General features: G+C 50.5%; 2 protein-coding genes across 2 annotated transcripts; one reads left to right on the top strand and one right to left on the bottom strand.

Moving 5' to 3' along the window:
* Window positions 1-8,795: 8,795 nt before the first annotated feature.
* VOLCADRAFT_97790 (uncharacterized protein) lies at window positions 8,796-13,431 on the bottom strand (the record flags this gene model as incomplete). The annotated part of the gene is made up of 5 exons (XM_002956687.1): window positions 8,796-9,094; window positions 9,392-9,558; window positions 10,258-11,099; window positions 12,407-12,473; window positions 13,316-13,431. The coding sequence occupies 5 exons, from the start codon at window positions 13,429-13,431 to the stop codon at window positions 8,796-8,798; spliced, it is 1,491 nt and encodes a 496-aa protein (XP_002956733.1).
* A 3,740-nt stretch (window positions 13,432-17,171) lies between these two features.
* On the top strand, window positions 17,172-20,137 carry VOLCADRAFT_107380 (uncharacterized protein; the record flags this gene model as incomplete). The annotated part of the gene is made up of 5 exons (XM_002956719.1): window positions 17,172-17,423; window positions 18,234-18,350; window positions 18,532-18,637; window positions 18,815-19,040; window positions 19,235-20,137. 5 exons carry the CDS (start codon window positions 17,172-17,174, stop codon window positions 19,740-19,742), a joined length of 1,209 nt encoding a protein of 402 aa, XP_002956765.1. The 3' UTR covers window positions 19,743-20,137.
* Window positions 20,138-21,795: the final 1,658 nt, after the last annotated feature.

Below are 21,795 nucleotides of genomic sequence, written 5' to 3'. Positions count from 1 at the left end.
GTGGCTGATGAACAAGCCAATGCCAGAAGGTGTGATTTCGGAGTCAAGGACCGATTAGTGAGTGGTTGGAAGCATACACGTTTAGATGTCCAGCCTGACGTGTATCCGTCAGACGGCAAACAACCAGGAATCACATGGCGAAGTATAAGCATTGGATGGGGCCGGCGGCCGAGCAAGCGGGCAGGAAGGAGGTGCTCCCGCACATCACAATGTTTATCCCACGTTCGGCGAATTGCAAGCTTATGCAGTTTAGGCTTTGCTGTTGGGCACTGGCGGCTAACAGAGCGCGTAAGGGACGGCGTTATATACCTAGGGAGGAGCGAGTATGCCCCTGCTGCGGCACTGATAGCCACATCGAGGATGAGAAACACATTTTGCTGGACTGTCCGGTTTACGACGGAATCAGATCTGATATGGGCTTTCCACGCTTCGAACATATGAAGGACGCTATGAAGTGGGAACCTGAACGCCTGGCAAGAATGCTGGAACGTATATGGTCTCACCGCAACTCTATCGTTCCCTTTGGTCGTTAGTATACTTCATTACTTGTTTCGTTGGAAGTGCGAGGTAGGATGGTGCTTATAGGCGATTTGGCAGCCCTTGAGCCCTCGGCTCGTACTAGGGTGGTTTGCAGGTACGGGGAACGCACCCACGACCATGTAACAACAACAACAACAACAACATGCATGCGGCCGCATGCCGGGTAGCCGTAACGAGAACCTAAAAGACCTACAGTAGCGGCATGTATGGTGAACAATGTAGTAGTACAACGTGAACTTGAAAGCATGTTACATACCGCCCAATCCTGGCTTTGTGTCCGGGCACTTTCTGGGCACTTCCACATTCACTTCACTTCCACGGCGGTGCCCGCAGGCTTCAGGCATGACATTCCAAACGTTCAGTGAACAGTGGGCGGCGGTGAACGTTCACTGGCCCTTTATCCAGCCGTTCACTGTTGCTGACCATTCAGGACCGCCGTTCACCAGTGAATATTTATTATTATTCCTCTACCGCTGTTTACATCCTGAAGGGAGACATCCGCCGTGTGCCGTTACCCTAAGCAGTCGTGGTAACAGCGAAGCTTGGTAAAACCTCCGTCGCAGCTACAGCAGCTAGCAATGTGTTCCACCTTCTAGCTACACCTTCTGCGGATGATGACTTACGGCGGCGGCGGCGGCGACGGGCAGCAGTTGCATTTGTTATCGCATTTGCAGCCGCCCTGCTGCTGGTTCACATTAATGAACGTTACACTTAACGCGCTTACTGCACTTGTTTACTCTTTAGGCTGAAACTGCTGCGACAGCCAAATAGCGTAATACTGCTGCTGCTGAATGCGCTCGTATACAACCTCGCAATCGCCGCCGAAATGGCTTGGGAAAAAGCCGCGCCTGCATTTTTGTTGTGTGAAATATTTGTCTATATACAAATTCCTGCCGTTCGCTCGTTTATGCGAACAAAATGAAATAGCCGGGAATATTCGCCATACATTTGTTCAGCGATTGTACAACCCTGCAGATAGAAGGTGTGGATAAGGTGTTGTACTTCGTTACTGTCACGCACTACGACGATGATTGCTGCTGCTGCTGATGATGATGATAATGTTACCAGCCGCCGTTTTACGAACCGTTCCAGCAGCAGGGAGCTTCGAAACTAGATGGAAGCTACGGATGGAAGCTAATAAGCTTGGAAGGTAATAAGTAACACTGCTGTATTCAGCCGCAAGCCTAGCACAGACTTGCTGTAAAGTTTATAATCGTCTATAGACAGGGTCATCATATAATAGACAGGACTAAAAAATAGATCGCATGCAGATTCGTTCATGGTACAGAAAATGTTCTATAGACCGTGCTTTGGTATAATCGATAGGCCTGAAAATACAGTCTGCAATAAAAAAAACAAATACAGCATTAGACGACTTGGAAGCCGACGGAAACCTTGGAGTTCCCCGGCGTTTGGGTGCCGCCACCTTGCTAATATTAGCATGCATCCATATGGACATGGGCCTACTCGTCTTATTTGTTGCCCAACTTGTGAATTCCACCTAAGATATTTTTTTTGTAAATGTACATGTCTTGGTATCTCAGGAAGCATCGTTCGCCATTTCAAGGTCTCTAATGCTGGCAACACACGCGCAAAGCCATTGTGCTGAAAGACAATACCGACTGGGCATTGAGCAATAAATCTGGCAAGAAAAGAAAGCACTTTATCCGGACAGTCTGCTTCAGCTACAAGACACTGCATGCAGTGACAGAACACAGACTTCGGCCGTGAATGTGGCCGCCTGCGCGCCTGAGGCCTTCTTCGACATCTTTAAGCCGATGAACTCGCAAAGTGAAGCCAGCAAGTTTAATGTCCTCGCAGCGACTGACCGAGTGAGTTGACATGGAGCGGCCTTGCAGTAGGCACAGCTAAGTGCAAGCAGGCCTAGGCACGACACATTCCTGACGCCTGCCCTGCCGTGCTTTCCCGCTTATCTTCCCACGACGGCCGGACCGCAGCCTTGGCAATGTCGACAATTGTGCACTCACAAGTGATTGGTGGACATGTATGTTTGCATGTGTAGACAGGCGAGACAGGCATACGTGCTCACAAAGACGGGTGAGACAGCTGTGCATGCACATGTAGACAGGGGGGACACCCTACAACACATTGACACCAGCACATGCCCCCCCCGGGAGCTTCCGGGTTCGGTCGAGACACACGCGTGAAAGTGGGCTACTCTGTCTGTCACCCCCCGGTAGCGTATCACCCCGACCCCTCTGTTACCCCTCGGTAAGGGGTTAACCCGACCCCGGGGTTAGGTTTTACCCACCTCCCTTCGTACATACCCACATGGGAAACCACTTACCCCTACCCCCACCCGCAGGGTAAACCTTAAGGGAGTGTTGCCCCCCATTTTATGCCATAGGGTAGTCGGCAAGCAGTAAGATTGTGTGTAATGTAATGTAATGTAATGTTACAGAGTGGGAAGCTTCTGGGCCGCTTTATCACATTGTCAGTTCTAGATCATTTATCACCTTATAGCACCATCCACCACTACCACACTGTACTTCGCCATACGAACTGTAAGTCCAAGGCGGCGGATCCAGCCTTCGGGGACCCCTCCTCATCCATTCACCCGAACACCCGAAGAGACGGAGGGTTCGGCAATCGCCACCAATCCAGCGTGCGAATCTGGTCCATCAACTGTGACCTCAACTCCGCATCTCAGCAGCTAGCCATAATCTCGCGCTCCCGACTAATTCGGGGGTCTCCCCAGGAATCGAACCCAGAACCTTAAACCGCTAATTGCAGTAGTGTCAACCCAGACCAGACCAGATTGTGTGTGTCATATGCGGGCGAACCTACCAGCAGGCAATCAGCAACACCGCAACCCGCTAAGCATAACGAACAACTTGTTTGGTATCTTGAAGATACCAAGAAGACATACGCATGCAGCAGCAGCTTCTGCCGCATCGGGTGAGTTTTGGCTGGCCAACAGTCGCCGCCACTAGGCGAGGCTTGTCGCAATAATACTCAACCAATCGTCAGTCGAGGTCATCAGTCTACACCACAGATGCAGTCTCACTTATCCATAACATCACCAGCAACGGCCCCGCCTACGATCTAAAACATTAGTCCGTCAAGCGAGCGTTAGCGGGTGCGTGGCGCAGAGCCGCGTGCATGTCGGTTTCGACGGCACACAGCAGCAGCTAGAAAGCACAGGCGGAGTCTACCCGCAGTCCAGTTCTGGCAATAATCCTGAATATGGACTTAACGTCTGCAATTTTCAATCGTCTATATGTAGACCGCGCCGCCCTAGCACAGTATAATAATAGGTAGGGACGGTGCCTACCTATTGCACGACTGCAAAATTTATAGACGATAAGACCTAAAACAGGCGAATAATGGCATAATAATGACGTGGCGAATAATTACATTATTAATAATGTAATATTACATATCATTATTATGCCAATCGGCGGATGGCCCACGGGCAATAACGTAAATCCGCCGATTGTATCCGGGGGCCATCCGCCGATTGTAGATATACAAAATATATATACATATATATAGCAGGCGCAGGCCTGAGCAGGCAACACTGTAGGGGCCCTATTGCTTGCACTAAGTGTCCAGCTAGTTAGGCCAAGGCGCACTTAAATCACTGGGCTAAATGCCCTCTGTTGTTCCAACGAAACACGGTAAAAGCACCCAACTCAGGATATCCTGAGCAGTGTTTTTTTAAGTAATATATTCCTTTTAAGGAATAAAGAGGCCATTTTGGCCTTTGGAAATAAGGAACAAATTGAGGCCGATCCGTACATTTTCATTCCTCCAGCCAAAAACGTCCATTGCTGCCAGATTGCTCCGTAGTGTGCAGAACTTAGTATTATCGATCATAGAATAGATATGAGGGGCCGTAAGAAGGTCAAGCCCGTGAGTCAACGCGGCATAGCAGAATGTATGACCGGTACTTACATAGCCAAACACGCAAAAGGCAACGACTTGAACGCCGAAATAGGGGGGTCCTTGTGAAGCAGCTGCCCGCGTTTCCAAAGCCCGTATGGTGTTGGATTGTAAGGTGCCCAAGTACGTTTGCGAGGAAGAGAATGTGCCCAGGCTGGAGAGGAAAGTGCAGTGGCATATTGGAATGTGAGATTAGGGTAAGCGAGTTACAGGGCGTTTTATTGCACGGGCGAATTGACGTGCAAATCTTTCAACGTAGCATCAGTCCTCAGTTCACTTCTTGGAACGAACATCAGCATAGGTCCAAGCCCTCTCGCTTGGAGGGATATGCAAACAAACATCCTGATAGGGGTAAACTCGCACGCTACCGAGCATTCAACCGAGCACATGCATGCTTAGTTAAATGGTGAGATGCGACCCCCCCTTCATTTCGTGCTCGGCAAGCCTGCCACCGCGTACCGGATATGTTGGCGATGTTACAGAACGCCGTTCTGTAACAGCGCGCGCTGCACCTTGCGCAGCGGCGCTGCACCTTGCAGCAGCGGCGCTGCACCTTGGTTTCTGTGCGCATTGCGTACGTTGCTCGACCCCGCCGACCAAAACTACACGTGCTCAACTGAAGACATTCCCGGTGGTTGTGCAGCAGCTCTTCAGGCGGTTGCTGGCTGAAATCCATCCTGAGCTGTTGCAACACGGCTAACGCGGGCACGTCCCTATGCACAGCAAATAGCTGTTCCAAGCCAACAGCGGCGTCCATGTCACCGACAAGGCTCTAAACGTCTTATCTGTTCTTATGTTTAATTCAGTTTATGTATGTTATACTTTGCGCAACTTTGTAATTTGACTTTACTCTGAACAAGGTGCTGCACACAACTGCCTCTTCGCCAGCGCTTCATCTTCTTGCGGCAGTTTCACGAGCCCAGTGTTGCAAGCTACGACGTAGGCTTTTGGTGCTTTCAGATACTGCAAAGCAGCCACGCAATAGTCCAGCCTGTATGCCGGGTGCGACTATGGCCAACATGCCCACCTGCGCAATGCGCTGGCGCACCTGGTCCTTTTCCGCCAAGAAAATTTATATACACTTGTACAGGCGCATTTGGAGAATCGCACGCGCGCATCTGCGCGGTAAAATTCGCTCCTGGCTTTTGGGGCGTCATGTACGGACCTTTTATTCGCGAAGTACGACCGGACACATTTGTGCGAGAGGCTGCTTAACAAACACCAAAACAGCAAGATAAGCCTGATTTTTTTCCTGATAAAGACGTTTGGGACGGCGGTGCTGTTGTCGGTAATGCATCGGCAATGGTGTTGCTGCCAGCGGCGACCGATGACACGGGCGCCATTACCCCTGCCTTCCATGGCGGTTGTGATCAGCATAAGCGCAAGCTGTCACCCAATCAGCTCGACAACAACGAATGCGGCGAGGCGCCCAACCCGCACCTAGCATTATGTGTGCGGATGTTTACCCAGGACCTGTTCGACCTGGGCACGTTCCCGTTCCGTGACGCACTGAGGGAGTGGCTGGACAGCAGCAGCAGGGGCCGGTACATGATGAACCGGTAGAGTCCTAGTGTGCTGTGGTTTGCAGTGGCGGGTGACGGCCTGTGATTTGCTATGCGGTTGCTTGCTTTGGGCCTTTGCTTTGTCGGATTTACTTTTTGTTCACAAACAATGCCAGAACTATGTATGCATGTGCATGAAGAGTGCGCACATGAACGAAAACGCGCCAACGCAGTGCGTGCCTCTTTGTCTATGAGGGGAGTTGTAAATTATGGGGGGGGGTCTGGGGGGTCCCCCAGCGCCCCCAAGGAATACATTACGGTGACGCTAGCAACTTTGTTACTTAGGTTGGAATAAATTGAGACCCCCCCTAAATGAAAAAAAAATCACTGATCCTGAGCCGGTGAATGTGCGGGTTGCCTAAAGTGGGCAAAACCGGATGCGAACCTCCGCCCCAAACGGACCACAGCACACGCGAAACGCGAAACGCGACGAATGCCTGACACGGGCAGGGTGGGCCCATCTTGAGTTCGGAAATATTGCCTCAAAAGGGCTCGCCCGAACGGTCCAGGTGCTCCATAGCCTTTACGTAGGAGATCAACTCCGTGAGAAGAATATGAACGCCAGCGTGTAGAAGAAACGTGAAAGGCGAGGCGAAAGTGGCCATCATGAGGCAGCGTTATTTTTTTGCGGAATATATTCCGAATTCGGAATAAAAAATGTTCGTGGTCCTGAAAGTTAAGAATAAATAATGTTCCAACCGTTTTTCCTCCAGCCAAAAATGGACTGTCCATGCCAAAGCCGCTAGAATCTTACAGGAGACATACATGTTACCCATATCATAGTACTTTAATGCCATGGATACTGTTAGGAAGCTCACGCCCAAAAGTCAACGAGGAATCGGACTGTTTCTGACCGGACCAAACGCTGCAAAACATTCGGACCCGAAGCTCCCAAAGCATTGAAGGCCATTAAAGCAGATACTAAATTTCACTGAAGCCATTAGCGACGTTAATGAAGACGGTGTAGGGGTCGTAGGCAATGTGGATGCAATGCTGCAGCCAGCCGACGACAATGACGCCATTCCGGTTGTCAACAGCGAGCGGGCCAAACATCAATGTTCCTCATATGGATACAATCGCGATGGGCCAGGAAACAGGTTGCGTTTGGTGGTTCCGGTTCATTGCTGCTATGCATCATTACTTCTGCAACCTGGAAAGGCTTGCAAGGCTTGCAGCACCTTTGAGCGGCACCCACGGTGTGGTGCATAATGCCGAACAAGAAGCACAAAGCTTCCACAAAACTGGGAACACCTACAGCCTTTATAAAGGATAACCTTCCAACCTATCAATCAGGCTTTTTTTAGGCATCGTCAAAAGTGTTAATCCGAGATTGTACCTGGTGGCCACCACGTAGCAAATTTGTCCCACCAAGTTTGAGCTTTTAGAATAGGAAGAATTCGCGCATTTCATAGCATATTAAACTATAATTAAACTATAATTAGCGCTTAACGTGCTGCGCAACTGTTGTATGCTTAAGATGGCTTATTAATTCGCTCTTCCCAATCGTGTAACGATTTGGCATCCCATTTGGTGTGGACTCTATCCTCTTCCACTTGGTATCTGCTAAGCGATCCTCATTGCCTGTACGACGATCATACATCAACTGTCCCGCGTAATCGGCCAGTTGGTAGAGCTTCACTCAGCGAGGGACTCTTCTGCTGCTGAAGATAAGCTCACGTAATTACAGACTATGAGGATGATAATTACATTCGCCATCAAACCAGAGCAAGAGTTGAAACACTAGCAACGGTTCTAATGAAATATTATGATATTATTATGATATTATGATATTACGTGCCTACCGAGCCCCCACCCTCCCGACCCCTTCATCATCGGTCCCCTCAATCACGACGGGGTCCATGTCCTGGAGTGATAAACCTTTTAACATGTTTTTCAACATGTTTTTCAATGTTGCTTCGTCTCATGATGGTTTCCGTCCGGGTGGCGGGACCCCGAGCAGCGCAAACCGCTGTTACAGGTCGTAGATACTTTTGAGGCGATTGCACACGTTGCCACGGCGGCGTGATGCAGTGTGATGATGGCGGTAATAAGCTTGGTGCACACACACACACACATGCTCACACACGTGCCTTAGAACCGGGACGGAAACCATCATGAGACGAAGCAACATTGAAAAACATGTTGAAAAAACATGTTAAAAGGTTTATCACTCCAGGACATGGATCCCGTCGTGATTGGAGGGGACCGATGATGAAGGGGTTGGGAGGGTGGGGGCTCGGTAGGCTGCGCTATTGGTTATCACACGTTATTTTCTCGCAGGTATATGAAGAACCCTGCGGCCCCTATCCGGGCTGCGAGTCTTCGCCTAAAACCGTCCACTGCCATATGTGGTTGGATATCCAACCAACCCGCCATCAAGCACCCTGACGTGGCGCACATACATCTATGCCAGTGAATTTAATCGTGGCAGCACAGGGCCAGGGGCAAATCGGCGCCGACCTAGGAACCTCGTGCAAGAAGGAACCTCGTGCAAGAAGTTGTGGACAAATTTTTTCGTGATGATCTCTATTTTCGGAGCTTTTCGAAGTTCGTGACATTCGAACTCGTACCCCTTGCGACAACATAATCCTCATCCTTAACAATGGCTTTGATAATACACATGTGATATGAACACATCAACATGACAAGTCATGGGGATAATACGCCTATATTTTGTATCATTGGTACTTAACTTAGCCTATCCTCTCCGGCCAAGCCATCTCTGCATCAAGGGCTACTTATGCCATGCTTCGCATAGTCGTCAATACTGCAGGAACCTTCCACCTATTAGTACGGCACCTGGCTGGCGGGGCAGCAGCTGTTGTCCGCATTGAGCAGCGAGTACGCGCAGCTGTTTCCGTAGCACAGCCCCGCCGGAGTGCCACACCTGCTGTTTCGACTCATGGCCAGACATACATACAGGCCGCCAGCGGGGGTTACGGGGAAGGTACTCGCCAGGGACGTGATCGTCATCACACCGTACGTCTGCTCCCGCCATGTCCTGTAGCTGTAGACGGGGGACACCGTCACACTGTTGACGGTGGTGACCCTGAAGGAGTTGGGGAAGGACTCCACGCAGCTGGGGTCTGCGGTGAACCATGTAGGCCGGGGAGGGTGTTTGGGGTCGGGGGGGAAACAGGGCGGAGTCGGTGTTGATTATCTTGATTAATATTGGAGGGGAAATAAAGCTCCCTGCAGCTGGGTGAGCCGTGAGCGGATGAAGGCGGTGTGCGGAGTGAGGGACCCCTACACACACCACACACATACATGCATGTTGAGCGCACAACTGATGAGGTGCATGGAGGTCACCACGATGATCACGACCAGCTAGGTAGCTTGGGTAGCTAAGTAGCTAGGTAGCTAGGTAGCATATAGCTACTCACCGATGACGATTTGAAGCTCATTGATGACCATTCTCGCACATGGGCTGGTGCTGTCCACTGTTGCTGAGGCGGAGATCCGGAAGCAGTAGGTGGCGGCGGTGGCGGTTACGTTGAACGGCCCCATGGGTGACGTCATCCGGTACGGTGTGAGGCTGACGTCACTAGCGCTGCAGGACGAGAAGGGGAACTTGTTGACGAGCAGGTTGTTTGCGGGTCGAGGTGGAGGCTGGGGTGCCTTGGGGACTTTGGGGGGTTTGGGGGCTCGGGGAGACCTAGGAGCCTTAGGTGCCGGTGGGGGCGGGCGGGGTGGTGGTGGTGGAGAAGGGGAAAGTGGGGGGGGAGGGGATGGCGAGGGTGGCAGGGGAGGGGGACTGAGTGGGCGAGGAGGGGGCGGCTGAGGAGGAGGGGATGGGGGGGGAGGCGGGGGTGGCAGGGGTGGCGGTGGTGGAGAAGGTGGTGGTGGGGACGGCGGTAAGGGAGGTGGGGGTAAAGGTGAAGGAGGTGGTGAAGGAGGAGGGGATGGGGGGGGAGGCAGCGGGGGTGCCGGGGATGGCGGAGGGGGAGGGGGGGAGGGGACCGAAGGCGGGGGTTGTGGAGGTGGAGAGGGTGGCGGCAAAGGTGGTGGCGGGGAGGGGGACGGTGGTGGTGATGGTGACACTCTTGGTGGCGGTGGTGGTGGAGGTGGTGGTGGTAATGGGAATGGCGGCCTAGGTGGCAAGGGTGATGGAGGGCTTGGTGAAGGTGGCGAAGGTGAGGGCGGCATTGGGGGGTTGGGTGATGGTGGTAGGAGTGGTGGGGATGGCGGGCAGTTGCAGACGCCAAACTCCGCCTTAATATAGCCCCAGGACGTAGGTGAGTTGGCGCACACCGGGTCAGAGGCATTGCCTGCTGACACCCAGTCCGTGGCCAGGTAGGCGGAACGAGACGAATTATTTTTGTCTGTGAACTTCGCAAGGAGGTAGAGTACAATTGGCTGACATTGCGGGATTCCGAGGATCGGATTTGTCAGAATGCCGGTGAGGAGTCCATTGTAGTCCATCGTCGAGGCGAATACCACATTTTGCGGCATGTCCATGGGGAATGAAATATAGGAATTAGAGTCACCAGAACAACTAGCGCCGCCGCCGGGGTAATTAGACTGAAACATGGACTCGGTTTGAACGCTGCCCTGAATGCTTCCGACAAAGGCCCCCAGTTTCACTGCGATATTTATAGTTCCGGGTACCGTTTGGTCGGTCGCGATGGGCTCTGGTAGAGTCAATGCGCTTAAGTTCATAGCAATATAACCCCAACCAACAGATTCCCCTGTCTGGGAATCTCGGAACATCACGTCGATCGAATTTGCAGGGACCCCGTTGCGATAGATGAAGGCGCTTGAGCCGCAGCCCGGGACAGTCTGTGCGAGGGTGCCACCGGGCAGCGCCAGCAACAGCAGCAGTAGGTAGGGGATCAGGCGGAGCATTGCCACGGTTGCGAGGCAGGAGAATAGCGGCAGCTGTTGGCGGTGCAGGTTGTTCGACGGTGACAGAAGCGCGCGTTCCTTTCGGGCGACGTGGACTGCCAGCGTCATTGGTAACATGACCATGAAGATGATGACGACAACGATAACGATGAAGGTGGCGATACTGAAGCTTTGGCTTTCACTGTTGAAACTCGCGAGTCGGTGGACTCCCGAGACGCTCCAAGCGGCTCCTAGCCAGAGGAGGCTCTACAGGGGCATTGAAATCAGATTTTTTACTCAGGTGGCCATTTTCGCAAAATAGTACATGAAAAAACATTTTTAGAGTTGCAAGGCATGTGGCGCGCCTCCTCGCTATAGTTCCAGCCTCCTGCTTAAGGAAAGCAGTACCGGAGGAAGAGCTGAGAGCAATAGACCGACTTACCGTGGAGGCGACGCGAGCCGGTCCAACAAGTTTTATTCAGTAAATACTTTCTGATTTTTTCTAGGAAGTGCTATACTTAAATGTACCGCAAGTTGTAAGGCCCGACGAGCAGGTTTCAGAGACGTACTCGGTCGGTGTAAATCGGTGCCCGACCACCAATGGTGGGCTTTGGTCACAAACGCTTGATGCAGATAAAATCAAGCATTTTTTTTATCTTAAAATAATCAAACATATGTTCCCTAAACGTGCATTCTTAACCCGTAATAAGCGGGTTTCAGGATTTTCCAAACCTGAAACTCCTTTACTACCGAACCACCGTGATCGAGCCAATAAAGAACATGTTTCGTATAATAAAATAGTGACAGATGCTGCCATTTCCATGAGCGTTGAATATTAATTTACAATCGTTATCGCAGCTGGCTATGCGCGGCTACTGCTCAACGGTCGTCGACTTGGATCCCAACGGCGCGTAAGCAACTCTCGGCACAACCTTCACCTTAATTTGTGCGTTGAACTTCAAATTCACATCAAAATTTCCAAAGCACGTGAGAACGGAATATTCAAGGAACTCATATTAACGGTGTGACTGTATCTCTGTACTATATCGGATACAACGGCCGCTCACCTCGAGGCAGCACCACACCACTCGAGGCACAGCTCACACAGCGTCACCCAGCCTGCGCTACAGCCACCCCGTTCGCCTGCCACTCCTCCCAAGCCCTACAGCAACGACCTCTCAAAAAACCTCTCACTGAAGCTGCCTGGCCCAACCTGTGGCGAGGCGAGCCTTCTCCCTCGAAAAGCCCCCGACCCAGACCAACAAAGAGAAACCCTCAGGCCTATCCCCCCCCACCAGCGGGATAGCCCATCTACCGGGTTCCTCCTAGCATCCCTTTTTATCCCCCTGCCCCTTCCTCTCCCAGCCCTACTGGCTGTACTCAACGCAGGCGCCCGTCCACCACTGATAGGATGGAATGGTCGGGGCCCACGCTGTGCCAGCCGTGCTGGGGCACGCCGAGTTCTGCAAAGTCCTAAACCTGCTGCCAGAAGCCGAGCACCGCCTCCAGCCCCGGAGCTGCTGGGGCCTCGGGTGCGGGGTGTGGATTGCGGGGGTTGCCGCCCGCGGTCCCACCCGTGCATGTTCCTTCTGGCGGGCAGTGCTGCGAGGCTGACCACGTCCCACACGCACTGCTGCACCCCTACTGATGTGTGTGTGTGTGTGTGTGTGTGTGCGTGCTGCATTGTACAACAGGTCTACAGTCTACAGGTATACAGAAGGTCTGCGGCTGGTAGGGCAGGTCACTGTTGTTTTACAGGGCACGTGTTGCTTTTTTGCAGCAGACCATTTACAGGGGACCCCTATATCTCAAAAAGGGAATCTAAAAGGTGATTTGATCTTTGGGGCTTAATGACCTAAAGAGCCTTTGCGTCGGAAATGGGGGCAAAGTGTCGAGCTGGTCCAGCTGACAGGCTTAGGAGTGTCAGCACGGTCTGGGCTTGCAATATGTATGTTGTTACAGGGTGGTTAACTTCGCCAGCGGCCCCCTTTCCCGGGGCAGTCCCTGCTCTCCCCTGCTAGAGGGGCACCCTAATCCGTCACCCCATCCGACTTCAGAATGTATTCGTTGGGTTCAGCAACTCACCACCAGCATCCAACCAAATCTAGCGGATCAACGGCGCATCAACTTAGTTCCTGGTCAGCTCGCCCATTTCATCACTCCTCAAACCCCCTCGCCCATTTCATCACTCCTCAAACCCCCGAGGAGCCGGCAGGCGGATTTGAACCCGGGTCGACTGGGTCGACTGGGAGCAGAAGTCAGGCCTTAACCTCTGCCAGCCGCCTGCCATTGTGGTGTGGTATGTTGGTGTAGCTGTCAACCACTTGTGCCACCGCATCAGGCGACACCTCGACTAACCATAGCTGATGACACGCGGTGGCCTGACCAGGCGGCTGGCTGAATATGGTTCCCTTTTCCGCGCGCCTTTGCGCGCCAACCTTTCGCGCCAACGTGCTTCATCTGAGGAATCAGAGTTGGCGCACCTGTCTTCTGTTTTCAGCGACTTGGCATTGCCCAAATTTCGCGCGGATGCCGTCCCGCTTTCTGCTGAGCAGGTACGCGCATTAGCAGTCATGTCGAAAAAGTAGTTAAGTGTCATGGGTCAGGCAAAGTACTTAAGTCGGCAGTGGCTTTCGTCGCCCTCATTTTACCTCCTTTTCTCCCGTTTGCCTTCCTTCCTCGTGGGGCCACAATACAGCTGTAGCGCTATGAGCGAGTTGTGTACGCATGAATTCAGGATTTGGTCGGGCCGTTTCTCGTTCAGCCGCATCGACGTAATAAAACCGATTGGGGCACCTGGGGTCTTAGGTTCAGTTCTTCACCGCCATATCTGACGCTGAAATACTTCCGTGTTTCATATGGAACCATTTTCAGTTACTGTTTCGTAGGCCAGTCCATCGCGCCATCCTTGACTCCCGTACAGGCGTCCTAAAGGCCCCTGCACGCACATATATGTTTCATATTAAATATAAATATAATTTCTTTTTCGCTTCCTGTGAGCGGAAGAGTGCGGGTCCGTTGATCCTTACCATCGCATGGAACCTAGCCGCACAATTTATAACAACAGCCTTTGCATATTTTACTTGATCCTTGCTACTTCAACACTGAACGATGTCCCTGTCCCTGCTTGTGAGGTTTTACATCCAAGCCGACAAAAGCAGTGATCTGCACCGTCATTTTCTTTTTGGCAACCTGTATTGTAAAACACCTTACAGCGATGGATTTACATCGCATCTTAGCTGCGAAAATGACCTGGCGAAGGCCTGAAGGCTTAAGCTTGCTTGGATAGACTCGCCGCACGTAAGTAATTTTATTGGAGCACTGCGGAAAGTGTTCGGCTTTAATTGAACTTAACTTTCAATATATATAGTCCATGGCCTCCCGGCTTTGACGGACCCCCCCGCACTCGTGCGGCACTTGTAACTTGTAACTTAGCACTGTTCCTGACAGGGCGCACGACCGCCACAAGTTTTCGTATAGCTATACCATGCACAAATACATAATAATAACTGCATTTTAAGGTTTTCTAAGATATCCGCCCTTTCCGAACTATTTCCGCAAAGGGTGCAAATATGCGATAATTATCCGCAAAGGCCGGACGACTTCCCGCTCGTACAATGTCTTCGTTGGCGCGAACTGCGTAGCTATTCTATTTCAGCATATCCCCTTAGAGAGTCACAAAGTATATAACTGAAGGGTTTTCGGCGCCCCTGCCTTGTGCAATGACGCTGCATCCCGCGCAAGCCCCGATGGCGTTTGCCCTAGCGGCCGCTTTGGACGAAGTTTTTGCGATTCTCAATGGCAGTAAAATTGACAACGTCATGGAAAAGGAAAAAATGGTCCATTACCACATGCGAATCCACCCCATTATCTGCAATGTCGTAATGTAATGTCGTAATGTAATCTCGTAATGTAATGTCGTAATCTAATGTCGTAATGTAAAATCAACTATAACTGCGGCAGGCGGCCGCAACTACCTTCGCGTCTATTCAACCTTTGCCTTAATAGGAAGGGGGTGTTTCCACTTGGATTAAAAATTGCGGATTAAGGCTTAATCCGTCGCATATGGAAACATCGCGCGGATTAGGACGGATAAGGCGGATTAAGGTTGGCGCAATTAGTTAGAGATTTCCGCCCGTATTTACGCGCTTCGCGGATTAATTATAGATTAATATGCTATGAAATGCGAGCATTCTTCCTATACTAAAAGCTCAAACTTGGTGGGACAAATTTGCTACCTGGTGGCCACCAGGTACCAAATTGACAATCTCGGATTAACACTTTTGACGATGCCTCATAAAAATCCTGATTGATAGGTCGGAAGGTTATCCTTTATAAAGGCTGTAGGTGTTCCCAGTTTTGTGGAAGCTATGTGCTTCTTGTTCGGCATTATGCACCACACCGTGGGTGCCGCTCAAAGGTGCTGCAAAGCATTCATGTTGATACTCGATAGTCTTTTAAATGTCTGGGATTACTCGTTTTTGCATTTTACAGGGTGTTTCCACTTGGCCGCACACTAACATTAAGTTCAAAAAATCTCACACCTGGCTCAGCAAATCATGCAAGCGATAAGAAACTAGTTAAATACATTAATAGAAAGCAAAAGTTCCTTAAAACATCGCGTAAAGGGGCTCCGTACGCGAAAAGCCGAAGGGCCCAGTGGAAACGCCTCGGACACTAAGTCCGCATTAGTGGCACACTGGTTATCAGGGCCTCAGACCTGCTGATAAATTTTAAAGTGGACATTAACTTAATTCATAGTCAGCCATTTTTGGGCGAGGCCCCGGGCGCGAAGCGCCATTCGGGGGGCCGAGCCCCACGGGTTCAATGCTGTCAGTCAGTCAGTCAGTCAGTCAGTCAGTCAGTCAGTGGCTTACATATCTCGCCCCGCAAAAAATAGCGTTTGAATGCTATATCCATTTTATATCGAAATGCCAAATGAGACATTCCAGATAAATCGGAACGCGAAGATACTGTAGCTTTCCATGGCTCCGAGTTGGCTTGCCCACCTAAAAGGTGGTTGGCTTGCCCACCTAAAAGGTGGGCAAGAACTAACATATTGGATGAAATGGACGAGCATGCTCGGACTGAGACACAATTACTCTTTGCGCAATCCGGCAAGGGCGTCGTAAATCGACGCGCTGTGATCCTGGCCTTGGTGCGGTATTATTGCATATTTGTGAAAAAATGGTAAAATGCAATGCGCAGATGTCCGGAAGATGTGCAGCTTGAAAAGGTGGCCGAGCATAAGGCGTTTACAAAAGTTCCTATGACGCAAATCGACCAGACATATGTGATGTGTCACCCTAAATACGGGGAAAGTGAACCATTAGTATTCAATAAATACCCTAAGTAAGTAGAAATAATGAACTTTGTATTCGAGAATTGCAGGAAGATTTGTGTACGGAGTTGAGTAATTAATCTGGGCTGCGCATTTTCAAGATTAAGGAGCAATGTATCACAGTAAGACGAGGGAGAGGAGGTATTGGTAGAGGAGGAAGAGGAATGAGAGGAGGGATAGGGAAGAGGAGGAAGAGGAGGGAGAGGAGTGGGGGAGTGAGTTGAAAAGACGAGGGAGAGGAGGGAGAGGAGGCAGATGATGGAGAGTGGGAAAGGAGGAAGAGGAACGAGAGGGGGGAGAGGACGGAGGAAGAGGAACAAGTAGGGGGAGGAGGGTATAAGGTGGAGAATGGGGATAAGCGAGGAATGGGGAGAAGGAGATTAATCAGTGTGAAATTGAGGCTTAGCTATATGCGGTTACAAAAGTTCTTCTCAAGCGGCACGCAAAGAGGAGTAATTAGGAAAGGAATCGGAAAGGAACTGTAGATATAAATTATAGAACGTTCTTGTCGAAATTCTCGACTCGAGAACTACAGGAAGAGGCGCGTACGGTCGAGAATATGAATAGTAAGGATTGTTAAAAGCGGATTAGGAAGCAAATAGGATGAATTAGGAAAGGAAATGCTGTTTTAAATTATAGGACGTTCTTGTTGAGAACTGCAGAAAGAGGCGTGTACGGACGAGAATATGAAAATTAAGGAATGTTAATGAATCACCGAAGTGTCTCCTTTTGATACTCTCATTGCCGTGTTTGTCTTTAAAGACAACAGGGCCCAGGCTTTAACGAACCCACCCCAGGAATATCCGAACACAACCCAGGCAAACCAGGAGAGGAAATTGGCCTTTGCGCCGCCAAGGTACAAAACCAGGATTAAGACGAAGAAGGCTTTTGCAGTTTGGAAATTGTTTCAGCACCACAAGCAACTGAACACGGCTTTGGACCATTTGCAGATCCTTGAAGATCAGTTTGCAGTTCCCTGACTTTGCTTGGGTTTGATAATGAAAGGGCGGTTATTAAGCCTTTCTACGGACAAGCTGGATGCGGTGTTGGCATCAGTCGGCAAAAAAGGGTATGCGTGCCCGTTTGTGGTTGGGGATTGTTTTTTCGACTCTGTGGCGTATGTGTTAGAACATGTCTACGGCCGCCGGATTACGGGTGCTGAGATTCGAAAACAAGCATCTGCGCACATGCAGCGTGCCATCGGCAGTTATACTCAAGAATTAACAGCATTACAGGAGCAGGCAATAAAGGTGATGGGAAGAAGTTTGTGTTTCCTCAAGTGCAGCAGCTGCAAAATACTGCTGGCTGTAACATTAACCAAGCAGCGGCTGATTCGGACAAGCTGGATGCGGTGTTGGCATCAGTCTGCAAAAAAAGGTACGCGTGCCCGTTTGTGGTTGGGGATTGTTTTTTTGACGCTGTGGCGTATGTGTTAGAACATGTTCACAGGCGGCAGATTACGGGTGCTGAGATTCGAAAACAGGCATCTGCGCACATGCAGCGTGCCATTGGCAGTTATATACAAGTATTAAAAGCATTACAGGAGCAGGCAATAAAGGTGATGGGAAGAAGTTTAACGGAGGGGGAAATATATGTCCAAATGTCCCACGTACATACAGAGGTTTCTCAAGTTGCCATCAGTATGCATGGTCTTGATCTAGATCGATGCGCGAGCCCAGGAGTCGAACGCCTTGTTCACTACACGCACCACATGGCCAAATCTGCTGCGTTTGGAGGACCTTGGGCAGATGCCCTTATCTTTCCTTGGGTATCACGTGCACTAGGAATTCAACTAGTCATTTGGGACTCACAGTCGCCCCAGCCAGTCGAAACCCATATCTACGGTGTAGAAACTGTTGAGGTTGCGCGGCATAATGATCATTACGAGCCTGTTCTGTGCCTGTGCCTGCGACTGTGCCTGTGACTGTGACTGTGCCTGCGAACACCACAAATCCTGGTCAGGCAAATAATAGCCCAAACGCATTTGCGCATACATCAACTGACATTCCTGTATTATCACAATTGCAACATACCACCGCACGCCGGTCATGACCGATCAGGCTATGTTTACGAAACCAATGCACATCCTCATCAGCCGCAAGACGCAAGACGCAGCAAGATATGTGGCCTTCACCATCTCGATGCTAGGCGAGGATGGTGCCGCCCGACACCTGCCAGTAAGTCCGACATGCTTGCTTTATTTGTCTGTTAGACCATTTCCTCCCTCAATCACCAGTATCCTTACAACATAGACTAATCTTGCGGTGGTAAATATGCCGGTTCTCTTCGAATACACAGGGAAACCTCAAACATCTTTACACGAATTTATTGTAATTCACATTATATCCGTCCCCACAGATGGTGGTTTGGCACGCTGACGGAGCTTTCTCGTGCTTGCCACAAATGCTGGAGTGGGCGGCGGACCACAAACAACCAATCCTGTGCTTTGGTGCACGCAAGGCAGGTATGTACGAAAAATGGAAACACAACCTGCGTACAGCAAGGCGACACAATGCTATCGTTTAACACAGCGCAGTAATTTCCAACACGCTTTTACCTGACATTTAATCGGACAGGTTTCCAGCAAAGATTCCAGCATTCAGAATTTCCGCCTGTTTCCCACGTCAAACTCTTCCCACAGAGTTCAACAATGCATCCCGGGTGCAGTCGACAAGTAAAATGCACATCCTCCTGAACGGGGACGTTGACAAGGATGACGAGCTCCTAGAAGCTTGCATGCTGGAGGACAACAACGTGCCGGCAACAACTCGCAACAACCTTGCCGACAGCACCTATACAGGCTCTGTCATCATCATCCAAGACCTCATCGATCGCATTCAAGGCCTGGACGACATCCTGTTCTACAGGTACGTATACTTGACACATGTGGTCATAGGCTCGTCTTTCCCTTGAATAAATACTGCCACGCCAAGTAAATCTCAAATCTGCATATCCTGCTTCTTCGTAGCAAAGTCCAGCACCCAGCCGCTCACTCAATAATACTTACTATTCATCACTTTCACAACTGCACCCTTTTCGCCTATTACCACAACTCCTTCAGGTGCACCAACAACACCTGCGGGGGCACAATCCTGAACAACACCTGCAACCTCTGCAACAAACATCCAGATGCACAAATTCCCGTCTTGCAGCCTCTGACGGCTTGCCTTGTCTTGGGCAACAACAGCAAGTTGCATCAGCTCTGGGGCAAATTACGGCACGGGAACAACGGCAACCCGGACTTGTACCGCGCCCTGCATGACTTTAGCGGCCTAGAACGAGTCTTGGGACGCATGAGGCAGCCAGTCCAAGGAGCCTTCGTTGTCAACAATGGCGACATCCTTCGGTACGGAGTGACAACGGCTTCATTGGCCGATTCCATGCTCGGAACAAACCAAGAATCCGGCCCGACGACAAGCAAATTGGCCACGCACACGCCTGTGGCAGCAGCAACGTCTGTCGTCACCGCCATCGCAACCACCGCAACGACACAAATTACTGGACGCCGCCGGCACATCGCAACAACAGGCGGCAAGGATGGCCCCAGCAAACAACTCTCTGGCGCCTGACTACCGTGGATGCACTTTTGAGGGGACCAACAGGATGCGCCGCCCTGTTTTATCATCACACCCGCGCGGCAATCAATGCATTTGCGTCAAGGAGCGTTCAGGAGACCACATCACAATTATGGATACTGTCATGCATTCCGAACTTATTGCCTGGGCTGTGTGTGGTCTGTCTGGATAAATAGTGATGGCCAACATTCATAGATGTGTACGTTGATAATAAGTTGCAAAGAGACAATGCTCGCTTTTTGTGTGAGTTCTAAGTGCATCCGCGTCTTGTCCATTGTAGTGTGGCAACTCTCTCCCGGAGTTGTCAGGTCCATGCCTGCCCCAACGGCACATGACGTACACGAACTTCCCGTACCTCCTTTAAAGTGAATTGTGTAAGTTAACCACGTATCTTCTGTCAATCCCCGATGGCGTTTCTTGTTAAAACATAACTTGGATGTTACAGAAATGAGACCTCGCGACTATACTAGGCAGAGGCCAAGTAAGAAGAGATACCCTGTACCGGTAGTTGTAGTGTTACCGCGCTCATTCTTGGTGGCGCCTCTGGTGCGGCTCTTACTTAATACGATTCGGAATATTTTCGCATCAGTGTTGTGTTAACACAGGCTGACTATTCCTCACAGCTGGCGTGGAACGGCTCAAGCCACCAACCCGCCGCTGCGCTAAATTTTACTGCAGAGGCAGAGTCACAGTCGGTACTCAACCTGTATGAATATGTGCCGCAAATGGTGTAACAGCCCATGAACCAATTGCTATTCCTTTACGTTATACTCATCACAACAACGTGTCGAATACGACTGCATGTTGCCCAGCCTGGCAGAAGTGCACACGCTTCTGACTCAGAAAATGCAGCAAGTCTAGCGTGTCCGCTAGGGGAACCAGCAGCCGACGACTTGGAATAACAGGCATTTCTTGTTAGATTGGCGTGCCCTTGTTTCAGCGCGACACACCAGTTACATCCTTGATGTGCCCGTCATTTCATGCATTTCTCTTGGCATGCAAGTGAGCAATCATCTCGGCCGTAACCTCGGCTGTAACAAACACACACACCTCGGCCGCGGAAAATTATTAACACCAGTATCGTCCACGACTTCTGATCAAGCACCCTACATTCCTCTCAGCCATTCCTTTCAGCATAAGTACGTCCACTCCTTCAAGTCGCATTATAAACATGTACGGCATTGAAATACATCTAATTGCCTTTCTTCCATCAATGCACCACACTAATTACACCACACCCATTACAGACTTTGGTAATTCCTGTTTTGGGCAAGCCCTACCTTACGCGTAGCGTGTGTCGTTTATTCACGCATTCGGCATTTACTCGTATCCATGCTGCGGCTAGAGTATGGGCCCAACATAGGTTAGATGTCATTTGTTTACAGGAGACACATCATATGGGAGATGGAGACCTGACAATTCTCACTAGAGAATTGCAATTCGCGGCTCAGAAAATAGGGATACCGGGATGGGATATAATAGCACAATCCCCCACGACCAATGCCCGGACGGCTGGAGTGTTAGTGCTAGTGCGCAAAGATCTTTATCGCGACTTTAAAATAATACAAACACCGGCACGACTACTTCCGGCTAACATTCCCCAAGGCCGTAGCGCGTCGGTTTCGTTCACGTGGTGTGGTCACCGTATTCATTTGATTAATTTGTACCTCATGACATCTAGTTACTCGATAGATCAGAGGAAGGCGTGTGTGCATTCTCTTGGCGATGTGGTAAATAGGATAGGACAGGATGATCATTTGCTTTGGGCTGGAGATTTTAATTTTGTCCATAATCCGATGCTAGATTCCACCACAGGAGAAGGGAGTAGACCCGCGGACTTATCCTTAGCCAAGGCTTTCTCCGAATGCTGCCCGGATATGGTAGACACATATCGCTACCTCCACCCTACCCGTCGCGACCTTTCGTTTTTCTATAAAACAAGTGTGTCGGGAGGGTCACGTCTTGATCGAATCTATACTTCCACAAACCTCACCCCCTTCATCGCTTCCTCTACCATTCCAGTGTGCACTTCGACAGACCATCGTTT

Source organism: Volvox carteri (assembly GCF_000143455.1).
Source record: "Volvox carteri f. nagariensis unplaced genomic scaffold VOLCAscaffold_64, whole genome shotgun sequence".
In the NCBI taxonomy this organism is placed as follows: domain Eukaryota; kingdom Viridiplantae; phylum Chlorophyta; class Chlorophyceae; order Chlamydomonadales; family Volvocaceae; genus Volvox; species Volvox carteri.
The sequence above is the reverse complement of the archived record's forward strand: the minus strand, read 5'-3'. Positions and strand labels throughout refer to the sequence as shown.